General features: G+C 35.4%; 3 protein-coding genes and 1 long non-coding RNA gene across 10 annotated transcripts in view; all 4 read right to left on the bottom strand.

Moving 5' to 3' along the window:
* Positions 1–943: 943 nt before the first annotated feature.
* eif5a2 (eukaryotic translation initiation factor 5A2) lies at positions 944–6,365 on the bottom strand. The gene is made up of 5 exons (XM_082172033.1): positions 6,184–6,365; positions 5,051–5,240; positions 4,821–4,925; positions 4,510–4,641; positions 944–3,305 (listed from the first exon to the last, which is right to left on the bottom strand). Exons 2-5 carry the CDS (start codon positions 5,216–5,218, stop codon positions 3,243–3,245), a joined length of 468 nt encoding a protein of 155 aa, XP_082028159.1. The 5' UTR covers positions 5,219–5,240; positions 6,184–6,365; the 3' UTR covers positions 944–3,242.
* A 1,478-nt stretch (positions 6,366–7,843) lies between these two features.
* On the bottom strand, positions 7,844–17,382 carry slc2a2 (solute carrier family 2 member 2). The gene is made up of 11 exons (XM_082172012.1): positions 17,224–17,382; positions 15,194–15,289; positions 14,829–15,028; positions 14,525–14,649; positions 12,765–12,880; positions 12,057–12,219; positions 10,648–10,835; positions 10,416–10,520; positions 8,664–8,765; positions 8,333–8,536; positions 7,844–8,229 (listed from the first exon to the last, which is right to left on the bottom strand). Exons 1-11 carry the CDS (start codon positions 17,230–17,232, stop codon positions 8,026–8,028), a joined length of 1,512 nt encoding a protein of 503 aa, XP_082028138.1. The 5' UTR covers positions 17,233–17,382; the 3' UTR covers positions 7,844–8,025.
* Positions 8,970–10,409, bottom strand: LOC309500401. Its single transcript, XR_014206563.1, has 2 exons — positions 9,482–10,409; positions 8,970–9,440 (listed from the first exon to the last, which is right to left on the bottom strand). It is a non-coding gene; the product is annotated as an uncharacterized lncRNA (long non-coding RNA).
* Positions 17,383–17,783: 401 nt separating the features above from the next.
* tnika (TRAF2 and NCK interacting kinase a) overlaps positions 17,784–20,942 on the bottom strand; it is a 94,577-nt gene continuing 91,418 nt past the window's right edge. For all 7 annotated transcript variants that reach the window (XM_082171972.1, XM_082171973.1, XM_082171975.1 and 4 more), the window contains 2 exons: positions 19,865–20,004; positions 17,784–19,729 (listed from right to left, as the gene is read on the bottom strand). In XM_082171972.1, coding sequence (XP_082028098.1) covers positions 19,646–19,729; positions 19,865–20,004 — 224 coding nt within the window. In that variant the 3' untranslated portion in view covers positions 17,784–19,645. The remainder of the gene's footprint in view (positions 19,730–19,864; positions 20,005–20,942) is intronic.

The following is a 20,942-nucleotide window of genomic DNA, read 5'->3' as shown; positions in this document are numbered from 1 at the left end:
TAAATTGTACACATGGGGTACTTTTATCCTTGTGTGCACCAAACCCATCTAGTGTGTTTGCAGCCAAAAAGCTCTTTTTTTAGTTTCATCTGACCACAGAACCCTGTGCCGTTTGAAGCTCCAGTCGTGTCTGACAACTGAATATGCTGGAGTTTGTTTTTGGATGAGCGAGGAGCATTTTTCTTGAAACCCTCCCAAACAACATGTGGTGATGTAGGGGTAGTTTGATTTTTTTTTTTTTAAATAGGCTTTCTGACCCCAAGACTCAACTAATCTCTGCAATTCTCCATCTGTGAACCTTGGAGAGTCTTTGGCCACTCAAACTTTCCTCCTCACCGTACATTAAGACAATATAGACACACGTCCTCTTCCTGGCAGATTCGTAACATCTTTAGTTGATTGGAACTTCTTAATTATTGCCCTGATGGTCAAAATGGGGATTTTCAATTCTTTAGCTATTTTCTTACATCGACTTTCTATTTTGTGAAGCTCAACAATCTTTTTCTGCACATCAGAACTATGTTCTTTGGTTTTATTCATTGTGATGGATGATTAAGGGAATTTGGCCTTTGTGTTTCCTCATATTTAAACTCCTGTGAAACAACAAGTCATAGCTGGACAATTTCATGTTCCTAGTCACCCTGGTGTGCTAAAAAAGGTAAATATTAATTGGAATATACTTCAGAGATATTTTATTCATAAAAAAATTCTAGGGGTATGAATAATCGTGGCCAACATGTTTTGGAAAAAAACATTTCATAATGTGATTTCCCCCCCACTTTCAGTTATTTTACTTCAATGAAAGGTTAGATTTTTGCCAATTTTTTTAATGAAAGATCAAAAGGATAAACAATGCAGATTTATTTTTTACAGCCATTTATCATCATATTTACCAGGGGTATGATTAATTCTGAGCACGACTGTATATATACACACACATCTCTAATGTTTTTCGAAAAGCTTTTTATTTCAAATAAATGCTGTTCTTTTGACGGGGTTTTTTATTCATCAAAATATCCAGGGAAAAATGTATCATGATTTCCACAAAAGCTTAAGCAGCACAACCGTTTCCAACTATGAGAATACATGTTTTTGAGCACAAAACTGCATATTATAATGATTTCTGAAGGATAATGTGACACTGAAGACTGGAGTAATGATGCTGAAAATTCAGCTTTGCCATCACAGGAAATTAATTTCCATTTGAACCTATATTAAAATAGATTTTTAAATTAAACATATCATTTATAAAAATGTTTGCATTTTTTGTTCTTAGTAAGCATAAGAGACTTCTTTAAAATATTTAAAGCTGACTCCAAAGAGAAATATTAAACCGAACTAAAAATGTCTTGCCACGCTTGTTGTAAAATGGAAAACAAAAAAAACACAAAAAAAAAAACACAAAAGCTTGTATGTTTTTCAGTTGAGTTTATTATAATTGCTCCCCTCATATCCCAATTTGTGGTTTCTTACAATTATCATTCAACTAGCCATATGAAAAACACTGAACACTATTATTTCTACTGCTTGTCTGATTAAGCATCTCCTTACAGTCTGCACTGGTAATGACCCACATTTCTGTCTAACTCAGTCAAGCTGCTGAATTAAAGAAAAGAACCAAAAATATGAATCTATATATATATATAAAATAAAAAAAAACGCATGTAATTCACTCGCAAGCATGAACACTAATGATTTGCAGATAGAGAGAGGTATTTTACAGGGATACTTAGGACCAATACTACAAACAGCAAAATAACTGAACACTGGAAACCTGAGAGACTCGCTGAGATTTATATGCCAACGTGAAATCTTTTCAATACTGTACAGCCATACAATACTTTCCACTTACTTGAGCTCTCAGGCTACTTTTTATACGAGAGCTAGATTAACAATAACAAAAATTAGTTGAAACAGGACACCCAACAAAGCTGAAAATACCTCTTAAGAAAAAAAAAACATTCTGCCCAACCAAGAGTTCTCATATTTGCTGGTCCATTCTAGAGTAAACAAAATTATAATAAAAAAAAAATTCCAATTCAAACCTACACCAAGAGGAACCCATATGCAGATACAACAGCAACGCTCCTTATTTCTACATCAAAAAAGGAATTTGAGTAAATAAAATAAAAATGCTTACTACTACAAAATACTAGATTTTTATGAGCCAAATGCAAAGTGTGCCCTTGAAGTGGAGGAGGGAAAAAAACTAATAAAGCCTTTATACCAGTAAACAAGCCAGGTACATGTAAGATACTATAGAGCGTGAACTGAAAGTGTTGATATTGAAGCCCTTTAGTGCACACTCTGTGCCTGTCTGTAAGTACAAAAAATAAGCTAATTTATGCAGCATAGAAATTTGTTGTATAGCAAAGCTACTGTAAACAGAGTTTGTTACAGAGGGCGTTCATTACTGCTGCATCACAGCAGGTTAGCCAGTGCAAAGCTCAAAGGCCCTTCTTAACATCTTCCCTTACTACTAAAAAGATGTAACAAAGGTATTGGGTTATTGCTTTGCTACCAAAATAAGTGTTCAGTATGGAGGGTCAAATGCTGTAAACTTAAACTAAAGAAAAGTTCACGTGGAGTAAAACTAGAATTACTTCCAAAAAAAACAAAACAACAACAGGTTTTGCAATTTAGATCAACTACATTATATTTGGTCATTTGGTCTGGATTATATGTCAGTAAAATTTTTTTAGTCCGTTATCTGCCTTAGGAACGCTAGTTGCCGGCCACCCCAACAAGTGCCAAGCTGTTAGAGTGACATTCAGACAAATCCTAGCCTACCTGAGACACACAGGCTTTGGCACGAATGTAGATGTACCAAATGCCGGCAAACTAGTCAGTGAGATTCATAGAGGTAATCTTCAATGGCTGCTGCCTGATTTGCAACAGTTTAAGGCCTGTCGGCATGAATAAAAAGGTTTCTGCAATAAGAAGAGCTTTAAAAAACTATTCCCATTTTTTTAATGAATGATAAAAGTGCATCTGTATAATGAAAAAGGAATGAATGAGGGGGAAATAATAAAGAACAAGCGTGCAGGAAACCCTTTGTGATATGAAATATCCTGATTAGACAACACCTCATGAGACAGGTCAAAAGGTCCAGCATCTTTACTGTTTAACAGAAACGATTCTAGGTGGTTTGCGAAGGCTGTGGCTTTGGTGACTTTTAGAACTAAAATGTAATATTTGTGGTACAGAGGCCCTCACTCAACCAGCCCGTCAGCTTCTGTTCATTATGAGCTCATGGGCTTGATGGCAATGGGACACTCATCCCCCATGGCAGCCAACACAGAGACCTAAAAGAGAGAAAGAAGTCACAAAAATTAACTCTTTTTCAAAATGAGTTAGTAAAACACTAGGACTACTTTTAGAGTCATCATGAAATGGGAATTCACCCTATCCATTTTCTAAATTCAGTAACTCAAATGTTTACATTCACTACATTAATTTGAGTGCAATGCCCACATCCCACATTTTTTTCCATTTAAAAAAAAATCTGTAACACTTGGATGTGCATCACAATGTGGAACAAAAGATTTATCGCAACTTTAATGTCAATATTTTGCTAATACCCGTCCAACTAAACTGAAACAATGCATTTAGAAAAACAACTGGTCACACTTTAGTTTAGGGTCCAATTATCACTATTAACTACGACTTTTGCCTCAAACTCCTAATTACTGCTAATTAATAGTTAGGGAATTAAGTTTAGGTATTGGGTAGGATGTAGAATATGCTCATGCAGAATAAGGCATTAATATGTGCTTTATAAGTACTAATAAACAGGCAATATCCTAGTAACATGCATGCTAATAAGCAACTAGTTAATAGTGAGAATTGGACCCTAAACTGAAGTGTTACCAAAAAACTAATTTAGGTGTGTTTAACAGGGGTCCACCAATTATGATTTGACCTCAAACAATGTGAAAATTGCATCAAGCAAAACACAAATTCATCCCTAATAAGCTAAAAGTTAAGATGTTCAGCTAATGTCTCCTTGCCCTTTCTACATTAAAAGTACAATTAAATTGCATTATAAAGATATAATATAGTTATTCCACTCTGTGCAAGCTATATTAAACTAATGAATGTCTTTAGTTTATTTTTCAGGTTATTCTTGCATTAAATTAACAATAAAAAAAGCTGCCATTTTGCTTGTTTCCACATGGCGTGGCAGCGGTCATAAGGTACAAGTCAGAGTACTCTGAAAATTTTGTAAAACAAATAAAAGAGTTTGTAAGTTGTAATAAGTTCTACGAGGACATGAATGCTTTTTACAAGCCAGAATCTCATAATTATGCTAATTCTGACATGGTGTGTGGACCCATGATCAGCCACTAAGGACCAATCCAATGTCCACTAAGGGGTCCTTATGATCTAGACCCCTGATCTAAATTAAATGAATAAAACCTCTTCATCTAAAAAGTCAATAAAAAAAAAATGAACAGGCTCACAGTATACAAATTGATGTGAATTTTAAAGGATGTAATAGCTACAGACCAGAAATTCATCCCCAGATTCAAATTTGCTCTCTATTTCTTTGCCCAGATCCCCCTCAGGCAGCTTGAGGTCCTCACGCAAGTCTCCATTATCCTTCAGCAGGGAAAGGTAGCCATCGGTGATGCCAACCAGCTGTGCCAAAGGAAAGGCAAAACAATACACATTAATTAAAAGACGACACAGAATAGATCAAATGTCGACATTTTCTGTTTAGTGCAAATTCTTTAGCACAAATCATTACACTGTATATGTGAACATGGCTGATGAATATTGATAAATGTGGCCTAAGGTTGACTACGGTTTGAACTTACTTGATAGTCCAGTCTCTTGATATTAGGAACATCCATGTTGTGGGTAGAAGGACAGATATCTTCATTTTTCTTTCCAGTAAATATGTCTATTCCAACCATGTGGACCTGAAAAGGAAATTAAGCAAATGCATTTTAAACTTTTAATGACTACAATGTTACTGATTCAGTAATATGCAATGTGGTCGTTATTTTAAATTAAGCCCTCAACAGTGAGTTTATTAATTTGATACCTTGGCGTGTCCATGCTTGCCAGTCTTGGAAGTAGACATCTCCACAATCTTGCATGGACGTCCCTTTAGCACCACAAAGCCGTTCTTACGCAGAGCACTGCACTGCATGGGGAAGGTAAGAGAAGCCCCAGCATCTCCACTGGTGAAATCAGTATCAAGATCAGCCATGATGGGTTAATCGATGAGGATTCTGTGCGCAGAAGAAAACGAAATAATTACCACATGCATGTAATTGTATTTACATAGGAGCACAGACGGTCTCAGATAGTAACACTGTGGTTATTTAATACATACTACGCTTAAAAATCCAAGGTAGTACCACGGCACGTGTGCAAAAATATTACCGTATGGTACTTTTAAAGAGATAGTTCACCCCAATTTTTTTTTTTTTAAATTGTCATAATTTTCATTTCCTCTGTGAAACCTTAAAGGAAATGTGAGAAATTGCAACAGACAACAAATGTCAATGATAACCAAAACTTATGTTCAACAGAGCAAAGTCACACAGGAGCGACACGAGGCGAGGGTGAGGAAATGACGGAATGTTCATTTTAGGGTGAACTATCCCTATAAGTGTGGTAAAACATTCGCACATTTTGCTGAAATAACGATAGAATATACATTTGTCTGTTAATGTGTAAATATTACAGACTTAACAGAGAGCACGTTAACGCTAAAACAACATTTAAGCTGTTTGGGGTGCTCTAATAGACCGTAACTTAAACTTGACTACGAACTCATTACCAGTGTTGTAAATGTGAACAAATCTACCACAAACTAGCACGGCCTGGACACCCACAAAAGGCGCGCAAAAGTTGAACCTCGCTAAATTCGCCTAATCTAGTGCAGTCAGAGGCGCCGTTTGAATGTTTGAGCTGGATGAATGACTCACTTTACAGCTAACTTACACGCAAAGTTAACCGGAACTACTAAGTTGACCGAATCATTTAAAGAACGTATATTAGCTTACAAACATATAAACCTTGCTTTCGCTCGGGAACAAACCCTTATCATGGAACATTGTTCAAAAACGAGTAAACAGAGATGTTCGCATGGGAATCAAGAACTTTTGCCAGGCCGTTATGCTGCTCTTTCTAGCTTTGACACACATGCAAAATAAAACAACTCCACACCCAGACGCTCTGATCACGCAATCGACCGCTTCAGGACACCGTCTTCAATCGCCAAATCCTCTTCCAGAGTAGTATCCACACGCTGTGTTGTATTAAGAGGATTCGCCTATAAATGTTGCGATGCTGTAGCAGAGAGCATTGAAAACGCCAGTCATTCCCTTCCAACAAAAGACGGAAAGATCTGCGCATGCGCGCAACTTTACGGCAACGAGATTCTCATGCACGAGGAGAAACTGCTACAGCTGCCTGCGCAGTGCTCAAATTTAAGCAGAAAAAAGCAATTATGAAACAACAACACCACAAATATCACGAAATAGTACAACTTTAAAGTACACCGTACAAAATTATCCAACCAATGTTTTGGCCATCAAATTTAATTGATAAAATAAGTTTAGTATATTTATCATTGTTTTCATTGCAAACACGTGGCAACTTGCTGTCATTTCTGAAACGTAACGTTACCCTTGTCCTGAGAGCAAGTTAACCCTTCTTCTTGAACCCAACCTTCATTTCATAGTTGAATGTATCATATGCCATTATTGTGTTTGCTCTTCCCACCATTTACAAAATATGATGATTTCGGGGTTTATATATTGGAGTTCATCATTTGTTCTGTAGTAGGCTACTATCTAATAGCAAAAAAATCAGTTCATTAGAGAAGGAACTGAAGACTAATTTGGGGCTCCACATTCCAGCTTATTCAACATTGATAATATTATCAGCATACAACATTTTTTGAAAGATTGTGTGACACTGAAGACTGAGTATAAACAGGAATAAATTGCATTTCAAAATAGCATATATTAAAACACAAAACAGTTATATAATTTTTTTTAGTTTTTAGTTTATTTTTGATCAAATAAATGCATCCTTGGTGAGTAAATAAGACACTTGCAAACCCCAAACTTTTTAACAATAGAGTAAACATAACATTCACTGCAACTTTCCATGTACTTTGACACTCATCAAACTGCCATTTAGTATAACTTTAAATGGAAGAATGACTATAGCAACAGATTAAAAGACACATGAAAAGGGTTTCAGCACCATTGTGTTTTCAAATGCCTTCCTATGTATCATTTAATATAATACAATTTAAGGATTCTGATTCTATTCTGCAAAACTATAAAGTAATTATTAGCCTATGTCCTAACAGTCTTGGGATTTTTAGATATCTATAGCAAAGCAAATAATTAAGGTTGTTTTGAATGGTTTACTTTAAAATATGAGTAATTTTATAATGGCAAAAAATACACAAATGTAATACAACCATTGTGACTCTAGAACAAAATGTAAGACATTCTTACATTTTGTCTTTGAATATATGTATACACTAAACAATTGTAGATGATGTTTCTTCATATATTAATTTTAAATATATCATAACTCCCATATTAATTATGTAAGTTTGTATAACCTTCTTTCAGTTGATTTATAGCTTATCACACAAATCTCAGGTGACATAAAAAATTCTCCCCTAAACCGAAAGGACAAATCACTTTAAATTTGCAACCATCAAACCACTACTGAAATACACTGAAAATATATTTTAACAGATATATAACTTTGGGAATATAAAAGTAATATACAATCATCTAAATTCAACATCAGCTGCGCCAAAGCCAGTGTATATACTGCACCGTCTGTCAATATTAAGCTATTGTGTTTAGTTAATCTCTTTACTATAGCATCTAGACTAATTATTTCCTGTCAAAGGATGAGCTCTGCTTGAGGCTTAGTGGAATATACAGCAGATCAGATTCAGTTATGTCATAACAGGTAAGTTCTGTGACGGCAGTAACAACGTTCATTCCACAGTTGCCATAAACTAAGGGTCCTCCTTCAGGCCTCTGTAGAGCCCTTGAGCTGCACCATCTCAGCCTCTTCTTGAGGTTTGGAAGGAGGGGTTCCACGTTTGCGGTGGAAAACTGCTGCTATCTCTTCACAAGTCTTCCCTTTTGTTTCAGGTACACGCAAGTAGATGAAAACGGTGAAACCGAACAGGAGTACTGCAAAAATGACGAAGACATAGCTCCCACAAAGACTCTAGGGACCAAAGCAAAGTTAGATTTATTCTTATTTTGAAGACCTTGTGTAGTGATGGCATGTAAGAATACTGCACAATTGTAGAGATGCAGGAAACTCTTACCTCTAAATAAGGGAAAAACATGCCAACAATAAAATTGCATGTCCAGTTGCAAAACCCAGCTAATGCGATGGCTGCTGGACGTGGTCCCTGACTGAAGATCTCTGCCACAATGAACCACGGGATTGGTCCAGGCCCGATCTCAAAGAAAGACACGAACATGAATATGGCCGTCATGCTGAGGTAGCTCATCCATGAGTAAACATCCTGAAAAGCAGAAGAGAGAGAATTATTAAACAATCACAGACCACTTTGTCTAATGACAATTTCTGGTACTCTAATACCTCCTCAATTAGAGTTTTCTCCCTTTTATATTTGAAAATGCCAATTATACCTGAAATGCCAGACCCACTGTCATGGCCACTGCACAGCAGCACATTCCTCCCAACCCAACCAGAGTGAGAGTTCGTCTGCCCGTTCTGTCCACCAGGATCACCTGGAGAGCGCGCATACAGACACATAAATGAACCAGACTGTTCAAGAATCGCAAGAATAATCTAGATTTGCCTGTATGCTTAAAGACTTCTCGAAGGTGCACTCAGAGTTTTCAATTAATTAATTATTTATATATATTTTTGCCATATACTGACATCTAGTGGCTTTGAACTGTTATACAACCAGTTATTTTTAGGCTGTAGTGATATTTGGATATTTATCCATGTATTATAATTGATTTTTATTATTAATTTATTCATTATTCAAAATATTTTATCTACTGTTTAATAATAATAATTTGTATTACTACTGTCTATTATTATTGTTATTATTATTATATTGTTTCATATTTATTAAATATTCATTTATATTTTATTTTTCCTTTCTTTCTATCATGTTTCCACTTTACCACCAGATTTTAGGGGTTCCACACCACCAAAATCACAATTCAGACACAAAATTAAAAATTTTTGGCTGGTCATGTGATCGCAACATGGTGGCCTTCATGAGGCAACCCTTTATTTTCATTAAGCTGTAGTTATCTGACTTCAATAGAAGCTTGTTTCCTCCACAAATTTCTCTCACAATTCTGACTTTTTTTCTTACAATTGTGAATTTATATCCCACAATTCTGACTTATTTCTCACAATTTCATATTAACATCTCACAATTTTAACTTTTTCTTACAATTGTGAATTTATATCTCACAATTTTGACTTTTTTCTCACAATTGCATATTAACATCTCACAATTTTGAGTTTTTTTCTCACAATTGCAAATTTATATCTCACAATTTTGACTTTTTACTCACAATTGTGAATTTATTTCTCGCAATTTTGATTTTATAACTCACAATTACGAATTTATAACCCACAATTCAGACTTTTTTATTACTCGCAATTCTGATGCAATTGAAAAAAAAAATTTATTGAAAGATATTAACTCGCAATTCGGATTTTTTTCTTTTTTTACTTGTGAAAAATTGTGAGGAAAAGGGCTGAGCAGAATCTTGTGGCGGAATCTCATGTGAAATTATATATACAACATATTTTCCAAAATGACTATTAATTTCTTTAGAGCCAAAATCAGAAAATGACTTTCTAAAAGCATTGTGCTTTCATGCACCAGATTAAACATGTTCTGAATGGATTATTTGATTTAGAGTAGCTATTGACTCATTGCTCAAAACTGTTTTCACTAGCAGGCTGCCCTTGAACTAGCATAGATAAACACTGCAAAGATAAAATATGGCTTCTCTCCAGCTCTATGAGCCGACAGACCTCTGCTGATCCAGCAGTTATTATAACTTATTATATAATCCTTTCACAAGATTCAAGGTGCGGTGTGAAACGTGAGCATGATTAATAATGTTGATCATTTTATTTTATAAATCGAATCTAAATTTTGACAAATTATGATCATAGTGCTAATGAGTGTTGTTCTGCCTTTCAGTTCTAACAATTGCTAGCTGTTGTCTAAAGAAACACGCTCTCAACTAAGTTGGATTTATCTACAATATCAGTCTTGAGTTACTGTCAAAAAGCATTAAAGGAAAGTAAGACCCAAGAGGCAACGGCACTCTGCTGTTTCTAAGAGACGAGAGCCTGTTCCTCAGCAGCCGGTGTTTGCCTTTAAATTAGTGTCTATTTACCGACACAAGGGTGAAAATGATGTTTACAACTCCCACTCCAATAGTGGCATACACAGGCTGACCGACCCCTGCAGTCTGGAAGATCGAAGTAGAGTAATAAAAGATCTAGAAAAAACACAAAAACAAGATCAAATATTACTGTTGTATAATAGTAATGTGGTCCATAAAACTTCAATTGAAATTTTTTTTTTTCCCCAATGAAATTGGAGTAGGGGAGTAAAATTGAGCGTACAGCGTTGATCCCAGAGAACTGCTGGGAGAAATGCATCATCAGGGCCACAAAGAGCTGCTGGCGGTACACAGAGGAACGGAGCAGACGCAGGATGGACATCTTCTCCTCTTTCATGGCCTCCTCCTTCTGCGCCTGCAACTCTGCTATGTCCTTTGAGGTGTCGTAATCTCCCTTCAGCCTTTTCAGACCTACCAGAAGGAAAAAGGAAGGGAAAAACTGAGCATCATTATTTTGTCTGATCTTTGAGGATGTTGACACCAAAAACAATAACTATAACGACAACTAAGCTATTTTTTATGTTTTAAAAATCAAACATATTTTTTTATGTTTTATGTTTTAAAAATCACTCAACTCTAAGAGAATAGAGGAATCCATGTCACAACTATGACAACAACGACACAGAGTCACAATATTTTTGGAATCCCTTTTTTTCCCCCACAATTTTTTGGAAGAATATTTGTCATTATGGTGTTCCTTCTGGCTATGAAAGGGCCTTTAGAGAGAAGAGAATTAATTAAATTGTAAAACATTCAAATTATTATGACAGTGACACGAAAAAAAAAAGAAAAAAAAAAGAATTTATAATGTTACAAGAACAAAGTCATAAGGTTATGATGAGAATAAAGTTGTAATGTCGTAAATATATAGACTTCATAAGCATTTTACTTAAAATACAAATTCGTATTACTTTTTGCATTGAAAAGCAATTATAAAGCATCACTGTTTTTATCATATATATTTAAAAAAAGTATCATATAAAGTCATACATTTTGTGTAATATGGCGTGAAAGTATTTTGAGGGGAAATGTATATATATGTATATATATATATATATATATATATATATATATATATATATATATATTCCTATAAGCAAGCCTTTTAACATAAAACAATGTTCATCAATGCAGAGAATGGATTTGGAGAATTTAGATACTAGCATGATTAGCATGAGTTAATATTTACTAACAAAGAAATACTTTTGGCAAATCGGCAGAGAGTTTTCATTAGTATCTGGCAGCGGTTATGAACAGTAGGAAATTGAATTTATTAAGGAGAAATAACCAGACAGACATTCAGGAAATTGCCTGTTTTGTGCGATCTGTAGCAACCAGTGGACAACTCAACTTCACTGTGATGTTACTTTATTAATTCTCATAATATTGCGATTTCAGTCTCACAAAACTTTATCCTTGTAATTTTGAACTTTATTCTCAAAATATTGCTACTTTAATGTTGACTTTATTCTTTAAACTTAATGACTAAAGTTATGGCCTATTATGAGATCATCCTCAAAATGTTTCTATTTTTACCACTGCACAAAAACGATCTCTCTACTCTATAAATACAAATGACATGTTAAGCATACATTGTCTAAGAGTAAGGAGTGAGAAGACTTTGGCACATACTCTTGCATGTTTCTTCCACTTTGCCCAGTTTGATGTAGAGGTATGGAGGACTCTCTGGGCACAGAAGCAGCAGCAGACTCTGCAGGATGGCAGGAGCTCCAGAAAGACCCAGCAACACGTGCCACATGTCATCATTTCCCAGCAGGAACTCCAGACCAATGACCTGTAGATAACAAGGACACCTGCACACATCTTACAGCTTCTAATAAGAGCCGACAAAGATTAAACTTCAATAAAAGCTTCATTTTTTAAAAGTGATGAAGACTCAGAGCAGATAATGTGACCTTAGACTTCATAAGCGTTTGACTTAAAATACAAATTCGTATTACTTTTTGCATTGAAAAGCTATTACAAAGCATCACTATTTTTTTTATCACAATTGTTTTAGGTGACTGTTAAACTGATTTGCCATGGAAGGTCATGTATGGCCAAACTGTAAAAAAATGTGGCTGCGATTTAGCTATAACAACTTAAAATTTGTTGAGATAACTTAAATATCCAACTTAACTAAAGTTAACTAAACTTAATATTTTAAGTCAAGCATGAACACATATTTTTTAAAGTTGAAACAATGTTGGATTTTAAGTTGTGATAAATAATCGCAGCAAGTTTTTTTTACAGTGCATGCTCTTTTATTTAATACATTTAAATATTCAGTTCCCGCTATGAACCTTTGAATCTTTATGTATTTGTGGATTTGACACTCACTTGACTAAGAAGGATGCCAATTACAATAGCCAGTTGGTGGAGCGCTCCCATAGCCCCTCTGTACTTCACTGGAGAAATCTCTCCAATGTACAAGGGCACCAGGCCAGATGACAGACCTATAACACATATGTCAGTCAAAACATTTTGCATAAACATACAAAACATATACAGTGCAATGTAATAAAACAAATACATTTAAATAAATATTTGTAATGAATGAATGGCTAGAGTGTGTACACCAGTCAGATCATTTTAGCACGTGAAGTCATTTAATCTATCTCTATTGATATCTGATATAATCTGATATATATATAGTGCTACTTCCTTTGTAGGTAGCGACAACGATGCATCTGAATATGCCTACCTCCATACTGTATCGTAGGCAAAAAACTATATGTGAGTCGAGTATTCAAAGTATTCATAAAACAGTGGGCGAAAAGCACCTGGATGACCTCCTACTTCTAGCAAGATTCTGAAGTGCACATTTGATGGACACTTTACTATCCCATGAGGCCACGGAAAATAATTTAGGAACGGGGTATGTAGTACATTTTATTCATACTACACACATTCATACTATAAAGAATGTATACTGTCTTTTTAACGGTTGCAAAGTACGTTTCAAACCAAATGTAGTACCTATAGTATGCGATTTCAGACGAAACAATGATTGAATCATGCATCATTCACACTGATTTGTTGAATGAAGCAAGTGCTGCCAGTATGAGTGAGTCATTGTATCATTCACTCAACTGAATCATTCAGAAACACTGATTCATTAAGGAAACACTGCTACTGTGTTGTACACAAAGGTTTATATTTTGACTTAATTTTGAATTACTTTCGTTGATGAGAAGATTGGATCATTTTACTGATTTGAATTTTGAATCATTTTCATTTGAGTTAAATTAAAATGTTAGATATTTTCAAAAGCAAAATTTCCTTTTTATTATTAATTATTAATTAATTATTTGTTGATCGTAATGTGAATTAGAAAAACCCCATTGGCCTAATGCAGCCAAATATGAATAATGAGAAACAGAAAATCAACAAAATAACTGGAAATATTGTATTTAAAATGTAAGTTACACAGTAATAAATTCTTGTTTATTGAACTGGTTTAAAGGTGGGGTATGTGATTTGCAAAACGGCCAGTAGATTTTGAAAATACACAACTCAAATGGTCCTACCTTCTTTCCTTTGACTCCACCCATTCAAAGAACATGAGGGGGATGGGGGAGGGGGGGATGGTACGACCGTTTGATTGACGCACTTACTGTCCAATGATTCTAGGTGGTCTTGGAAATGATTGGCTGGAGTTTTTCGAGTCCTGCCCGTTCCACAGATGATTAAATTGCTTAATTTTCATTTCAGTGCTTCTAACTCAGTGGCTGTAAGTGGGTTGGGAATAGGATTTCAAGTGATTTTGAAAAAATGGCCAAAAAAGAGAATTACATATCCCACCTTTAAAGCAATGTCCCAATCATTGATTTTCTAAACAGCTTGCTGTACAGCTCTGCTCATATGATATTGATTTTGAATTATTATTAGACCAAGGTTGTTATTATTAAAAGAACTGTTTCCTTTTATCTTACATGTTCTTGTTTCTTCTTATTTGTTTTTAACACATTTTAAATAAAATTTCACTCCATTTTTTACTATTTATTGTTATTTTTATTTCTTATGCATCAGTTATGATAAGCTACTTTCAAACTAGACTTTCTCTCAAGATTCTCTGAATAGGCAATACTCTGTCTCACCACAGTACAGTCCCATGATAGCGCGTCCTGCTATCACCATGAGGTAAGGTGTGCCCATCTTAGCCAGGCTCATAAGCAGCCCAGCTGTTATGGCAAGGACATTTATTGCCAGCATGCCTTTGATCCTGTAAATCAATATTATACAGAGAGGAACACAAATGAGTCATTCTACTGTATCTGAACATATAAATCTTAATTCTTCAAGATAAAGAAAGCTGAAGCTATTTCTTGCAATGCACGTCATTGAGCGCTTTCCTTTTTATGTTATTGCAAATAATAATTCCCAAGTTCACAGATACTCCACCTTCCACGGAAGTCGCTAACAAAGCTCACTAGAAAGGAGGACACCATGCCTCCAATGGAGAAGATGGCCACAGACAAGGACCAGTACATGACCACAGAAGGATCAGAAACTTCTTCATGTTCTGTGGTGTTTCCTCCTTCTCTACGGGCCAGTTCTTCATTATAGACACCAAGAGATCGTGCATAGTGCCTCTCAATGACCTATAACACAAATGGCACACTGCCATGACAAATCCTATCCTAATAATGATACAGAACAAAAGTCCTTTCTCTTGAAGATATAATCTTAAGAAGATAAATCCATATCATTCTGGCTCAGAATGCAGCTGGGAGTGTGAAGGTTGTAATGATGGTATGATGACTGACCTTCTGTGGGGCATTGATGACTCCCAGGCTGTATCCCATCTGAAGAGATCCAAGTGTGGCTGTGAACACTGCCAGAGCGAGTGTGCCTGTTAACTGCTGCGAGACAGGAAAACAGGACAACCGTTAACACACACACATACAAACATAAACATTCAACATACTGTATTGATTTATTCTTTATTAAAGGGAAATTAGGGCACACTTTACAATAAGGTTTCATTTGTTACTAGTTAACATTAACAATAACCAATGTGAACAATCCTTCAGCATTTAATATAAACTAATGTTAATCGCAACATTTACTAATACAGATCAAATGTTTTATTTGTTAACATTAGTTAATGCACAGTGAACTATCATGATTAATGGTTAATGCTGTAAAAATGTTGCTCATCATTAGTTCATTTTAGGTAATGCATTAACTAATGTCAACAAATGAGATATTGTTACAGAAATTAGTGATAAAAACAAAATGATCTGCAAAAAAAATTACAATGCTCAATTACATATTTTACTCTTAATCGAATGTAGCCCCGCCCCTTTACAGCGCTGCGCTTGTTGTCTTCCGGTTTGTATTTCCACAGCGATCTTACGTATTTATGAACGAACTGCCTGTTTAAAAATCTTCCCGGTCAACTGACATTTGTTAAGCCATTTGCTTTAAACATTACAGTGCTCGTGATAACCTTCGTCAACTCTACAATAAGTAAATCCATTTCACCAGCTAATTAGGCTACTCTTTGACAACGATGCCGTAGAAATATACAGAGCTACCGCAAAACCGGAAGTTCAAAGACAATTTTCTAAAGATGGCTGCGCGCTTGTTTCACTGGCCCATTAGGTCTGTTGAACTGAATGAAAGAAAATGTTTGTGAACTAAAATATAATGCATCCATTTTAATAAAATTACGCTCTTAATGAACAATTACGTTCGTGTTTTTATTTATACCAATAATAAAATGTGGAGGTAACACTTTACAATAAGGTTTCATTAGTTAACATTAGCCAACTATAGTTAACGTGAACTAAGAATGAACAATACTTCAGCATTTATTCATCTTAATGAGAATTTCAACATTTAATAATGCATTGTTAAAATAAAGTTGTATTTAACATTATGTAATGCACTGTGAACTAACATTAACAAACTATTATTAACTAACATTAACAAAGATTAATAAATACTGTAACAAATGTATTACTCATTGTTAATGCATGTTAGTTAATACATTAACTAATGTTAACTAATGAGATCTTATTGTAAAGTGTTACCAATGTGAATTTTATAAGTATTCTTCTGTTTGAACAAACATTTGATTTTAGCTCAATAAACATGATTAGATAGTTGGATTAACACATTTTACTCACGATAATTGAGGTGATGCAACTACAAATATGCTTTTAAAATATCTGAAATGTAGATATGTTTTTTTTTTTGTGCAGTGAGTAATACTTGAGTAAACAGAACTAAAGCTCTTGATGGTCTGAAAATCTCTGGTAATACTAATTTAACAGTGTGTTTTGCTCATATTACGTTGCTACAATTATCCACTATAGTAACAATAATGCACAATCACAAAAAACAAATGTGTGTATACACGGAGTTCATTCACATTACCAAGTACTTATGTAAATAAACAGTCATATAGAATGACCAGGTCCTTGTATATCAACTAAAAACTGTTGCATTTCTTAAAGTACAAACATTTCTTACTAGTCAGTTAGTATTGAACAAGAATCCATATTCTGGTCATTTTTAACTAAATGGTTGTTTATTTAGTCAAATCACAGTAACAACGATAAATCCAGAAACATCACAATCACAGCATGAATAACATCTGTATTCATGATTCTGCATGTCATGACTATCATGTCTGCTGTCTCATTCATACAAGAGTAAATTCAAAACATTCCACAAAAAATACATTTAAATTAAATATGCATCTACTGTACAGCATGATCAACCCATCAATCATAGACTGCATTTTCATTATCCATTTAAATTTATGACGACAGGTGAAAACATTTACCTTCTCCATTTTGCATGAAGTGTCAGCAAAAGACGCTCTTGGTCGTTATTAGTGGCTCCAAGGTTCTCGGCTGCTTTCCCAATACTCAGTAAATGATCAATCCTGTCACTGCAGGATCATGCTGCACACGGGTGTTGTGCTGGAGACCTTCTGCCCTCATCCATCCGCTAATGATGTCCATGTCTCACCGCGGTTTATATGGTGCTTTAGGAAAATCATTTCCTCACTGAATACCAGACTATTATTTCACTCTTAACTATGGTGAAAATGATGGACATGACAACTTGCATGATTTTAAAGGATTTGGATAAATGTTTGTGGTGTAAATTTTGAAGAATGACAAGTGTCGGCATTGCAAGATTGGTGTTTTTGTGTGTGTGTTTTTTTTTGCATAGCATATAAAAATGGCTGGAAAAGACGTATGTGCTTGAGCAAGAAGAGTTAATGTATTACACCTATCAGAGCAAAGTTCTCAGTGCTCAGTGATACTGGTGCTTTCATGAGCTCAGTAAAAAACAGCCAAAGATTCAGCAGAGGGAGGGACACAGACACGAGCCAAAAAAGGTACTTATTTGTTTTATTTTTTTCTTATCATAAAATAAAAAAACAAACCAAAACAAGCTTCTATCACCGTAAAAGAACTGAAAATCTTGTTTACAGTTTCTGAAAGAACGACGATCATTAAAAATGTATTAAGACAGAAACATTAACCATTCTTGAGTGTCAAATAAAGTAGTTAATTAAAAGAGCTCAGTGAGGTTCTTTCCTAGCACTGGCTGAACACAGTGTTTCACACAGCATACATACATCAGCAGGACATTATTGCTAAAAACCTCTCATTCCCTCACCATTAAAATATCTTCTTTTGCTATGTAAGAGATGTGAAAGAAATATAAATATCTATATAGTGTGCAAACATCAAGTGACTTTGAGAACATCTAAAGCGTTGAAATGAAGACAAAAGGCAAACATACAAATCAAAACCCCCCAAAAAGGTAATAAACTGAAAAAAGATCTAATTAACAATACAAAAACAATACATCTGTTGACCTACTGTAACAAATATTGTACCAGGAAGTAATGATCAACATCTGTGATATTTTAGTCCAAGAGACTGTTTATAACTTGTGGATTTTGAGTACCACATAATTGTCAGATAGAGACACTTTTCCCTTTTTGGAATGTTTTGAGCCCCAAGTTTTTTTTAACCGATTAAGCATTGTTGCAAAATAAAAGCTACCTCTTAATACATCAATGCTAAGTCTTTTGAAATGTTGAAAAAAAAAAAGACTTGCAGCCTAAAATGATGGATGAAACGTAAAAGTTATGGCGTAAGAATATTAAAATGCAAAAATCAATAAATCAATGTGCCTTTAATGGTTGATTTCACACAGGTTAACTTGTGCTAGGCACTATAAAGAAATCTAAATAAGTCATCATCAATTCTCAATAGTCACTGAAATACAGGTGCTTTCATCCTTTTTCTTTTTTTTTTCTTTTAAATTTAGTTGATCTCAGATATCATGTTGCTCTGACATACACATCGCACAACATCTGATCCAGTGTCTACACAAACATGCAACCAGTGAGGGGGATTGTTTTCTTCCACGTGTGGCTATATTTCGTGCTCCTGTTTCGTCATGTTTAAAACATTCCAAAAAAAAGTTAAAGAAAGAATTCAAAATATGGTTTGCAACTTAAAGATCCGCTCATCCGTTCAGCTCCGTCTTTCCAACCTCAAAGCTATAAAACAAACTTTGATATAGTACTTTGATACAGTATAGTACTTATTGATACAGTACTTTTGATAAATGTACAGTCTATGGATCTTGACAATATACAAATGAGCACCAGTGTTATTCGTTTCTTTTGAGCATGTCGTTCTCTTCTGAGAAATTGGACAAAAACGGGCATCACAGATACTTGTGAAACTGGCAGAACTGTTTGCCAATATAAAAGTGTAACATCAAGAGACTAAAGCTTGGTCTTAGCCTGAGTGCTTGCTAATGTTATCCCCACATTTGTTATCTTTTAAATACTGTCCAATTCTTTACAATCATGCAACTGACTAAAATTCATTGGAAACTGAAAAAAAGTCAATCAAAACCAATAGGAAACAGGAACGTAAAGGGGAGGATCCTAAGAACAGGCTTTACCAGAGGCCACAAAATAAGGTCTAAAACCGAGTTCAAGTTAATCAGCGCCCTCTTCTGGGAACTGCGTGCCACTGCAGGTGACGTCAGATACTGCACCTCCATGAGCCGTGTGCAGAGAGTCAGTGCTCTCCCTACGGGACTGTCTCCAGGCTCACTCCTCTGAGTCTCTAATATTTTTTTTTCAAATGTTTTTCAGACCAAAGTGTCAATGTACCGTGTGCTCACAGACAGGAAAAAGGCTCCACAGTGCTGGGTCTGCAGAAGCTTCACCAGTTCATCAAAGTGTTCCTGTTCAGCGTCATGAAGAACACTTGACTGCTACCGCCTGATCGGACCGAGGCGAAGAACACCTGCAGAACAAAATGAGAACTGTTGGCTTGTCCATAACGGTCTAAGCTCTTTTAGATAAACAATAACATTTACATTTGGAGATGATCTAAAACAACAATACCAGTCTACAGTATGAGGGCGCTTAATAGACTAACCTTGTCGTTCCTCTCACAGAGGAACTTGAGTCTCTGAGCTCTCTTGTGCATGAACACACCATCCAGGTGGCCCGTTTCAACAGAGCGGATCTCAATGGCTTTCTCTCCCCAGCCCATGATCTGGTTGGAGTGGATATAAGCTGCAAAAGAGAACATCTTATTGAGTTCTGATGGATAGAAAATCTTTATACCAAAAACAATATACCATAGTTCTCAAAAATGTGAATAAGTATTATTTTACTTTTTAAAAAAGATTTAGTGTAATCAGCTACTAAAAACAGTGTTGGCGATTATTATTGTGATATTTTGTTCAATTCTTGGGGACAGATAGATCAAAGGGATAGATAATTTATGAAGAATGTCCAAGCAGCTCCTTTCCATATAATGACAGTGAATGGGGACCAAGGCTTCAAGTGAGACTTTTACTTAAATAATGACTTAAAGGTACAATATGCAAGATTGTTTTGCCGCTAGAGGGCGCTACATTCCAAACAACAACAACGGCGTAGCTTGATGACGATGTGAAGGAGCGTGGAATGATGGGAACTGTCGTTTTAAACTCCACCGTGGATGTAAATCAGTCAGACGGGAATCGAAAAATCATGTTCATGGATGAGGCTAAGTTCTATTTTTATAAATGTTGCGTTTAATGACATGCTTTTTGTGGCGGCCGGTGATGATGGACTCCGGCCGGTGGTTCAGCGCGGTCTGTAACGGGAGAGAGAAGAGACGAGCAAGTAGATCAAGTGCAAAGTATTATTGGCGTGGAGAGCTTATAAGCCGCGCTGGAACGAGAGAGAGAGACTGGAGAGAAAATTGGACGCAGAGAAAGGGAACCGGTGGATCCGAGCTCTCATTTTTGAACTGTTTTGTGCCGTCGCGGTTGCCACAGTGAATGCGCGTTGTGCGCGGCTTTTGTTTGTTTTGCTTTATTTTAATAAAGTAGCCTACGAGTCCCAGTCACGCCGACCCCTGTCTTCTTCCTTCCTGACTCTTAAACCTCATCACACTTTTATTTCATTAAAATGAATTAACCGCAAGAAAAGTAAGGTTTAATACTAAATTGGTTATCATAGAT

Source organism: Leuciscus leuciscus (genome assembly GCF_965113295.1).
Source record: "Leuciscus leuciscus genome assembly, chromosome: 6".
NCBI lineage: Eukaryota > Metazoa > Chordata > Actinopteri > Cypriniformes > Leuciscidae > Leuciscus > Leuciscus leuciscus.
The sequence above is the reverse complement of the archived record's forward strand: the minus strand, read 5'-3'. Positions and strand labels throughout refer to the sequence as shown.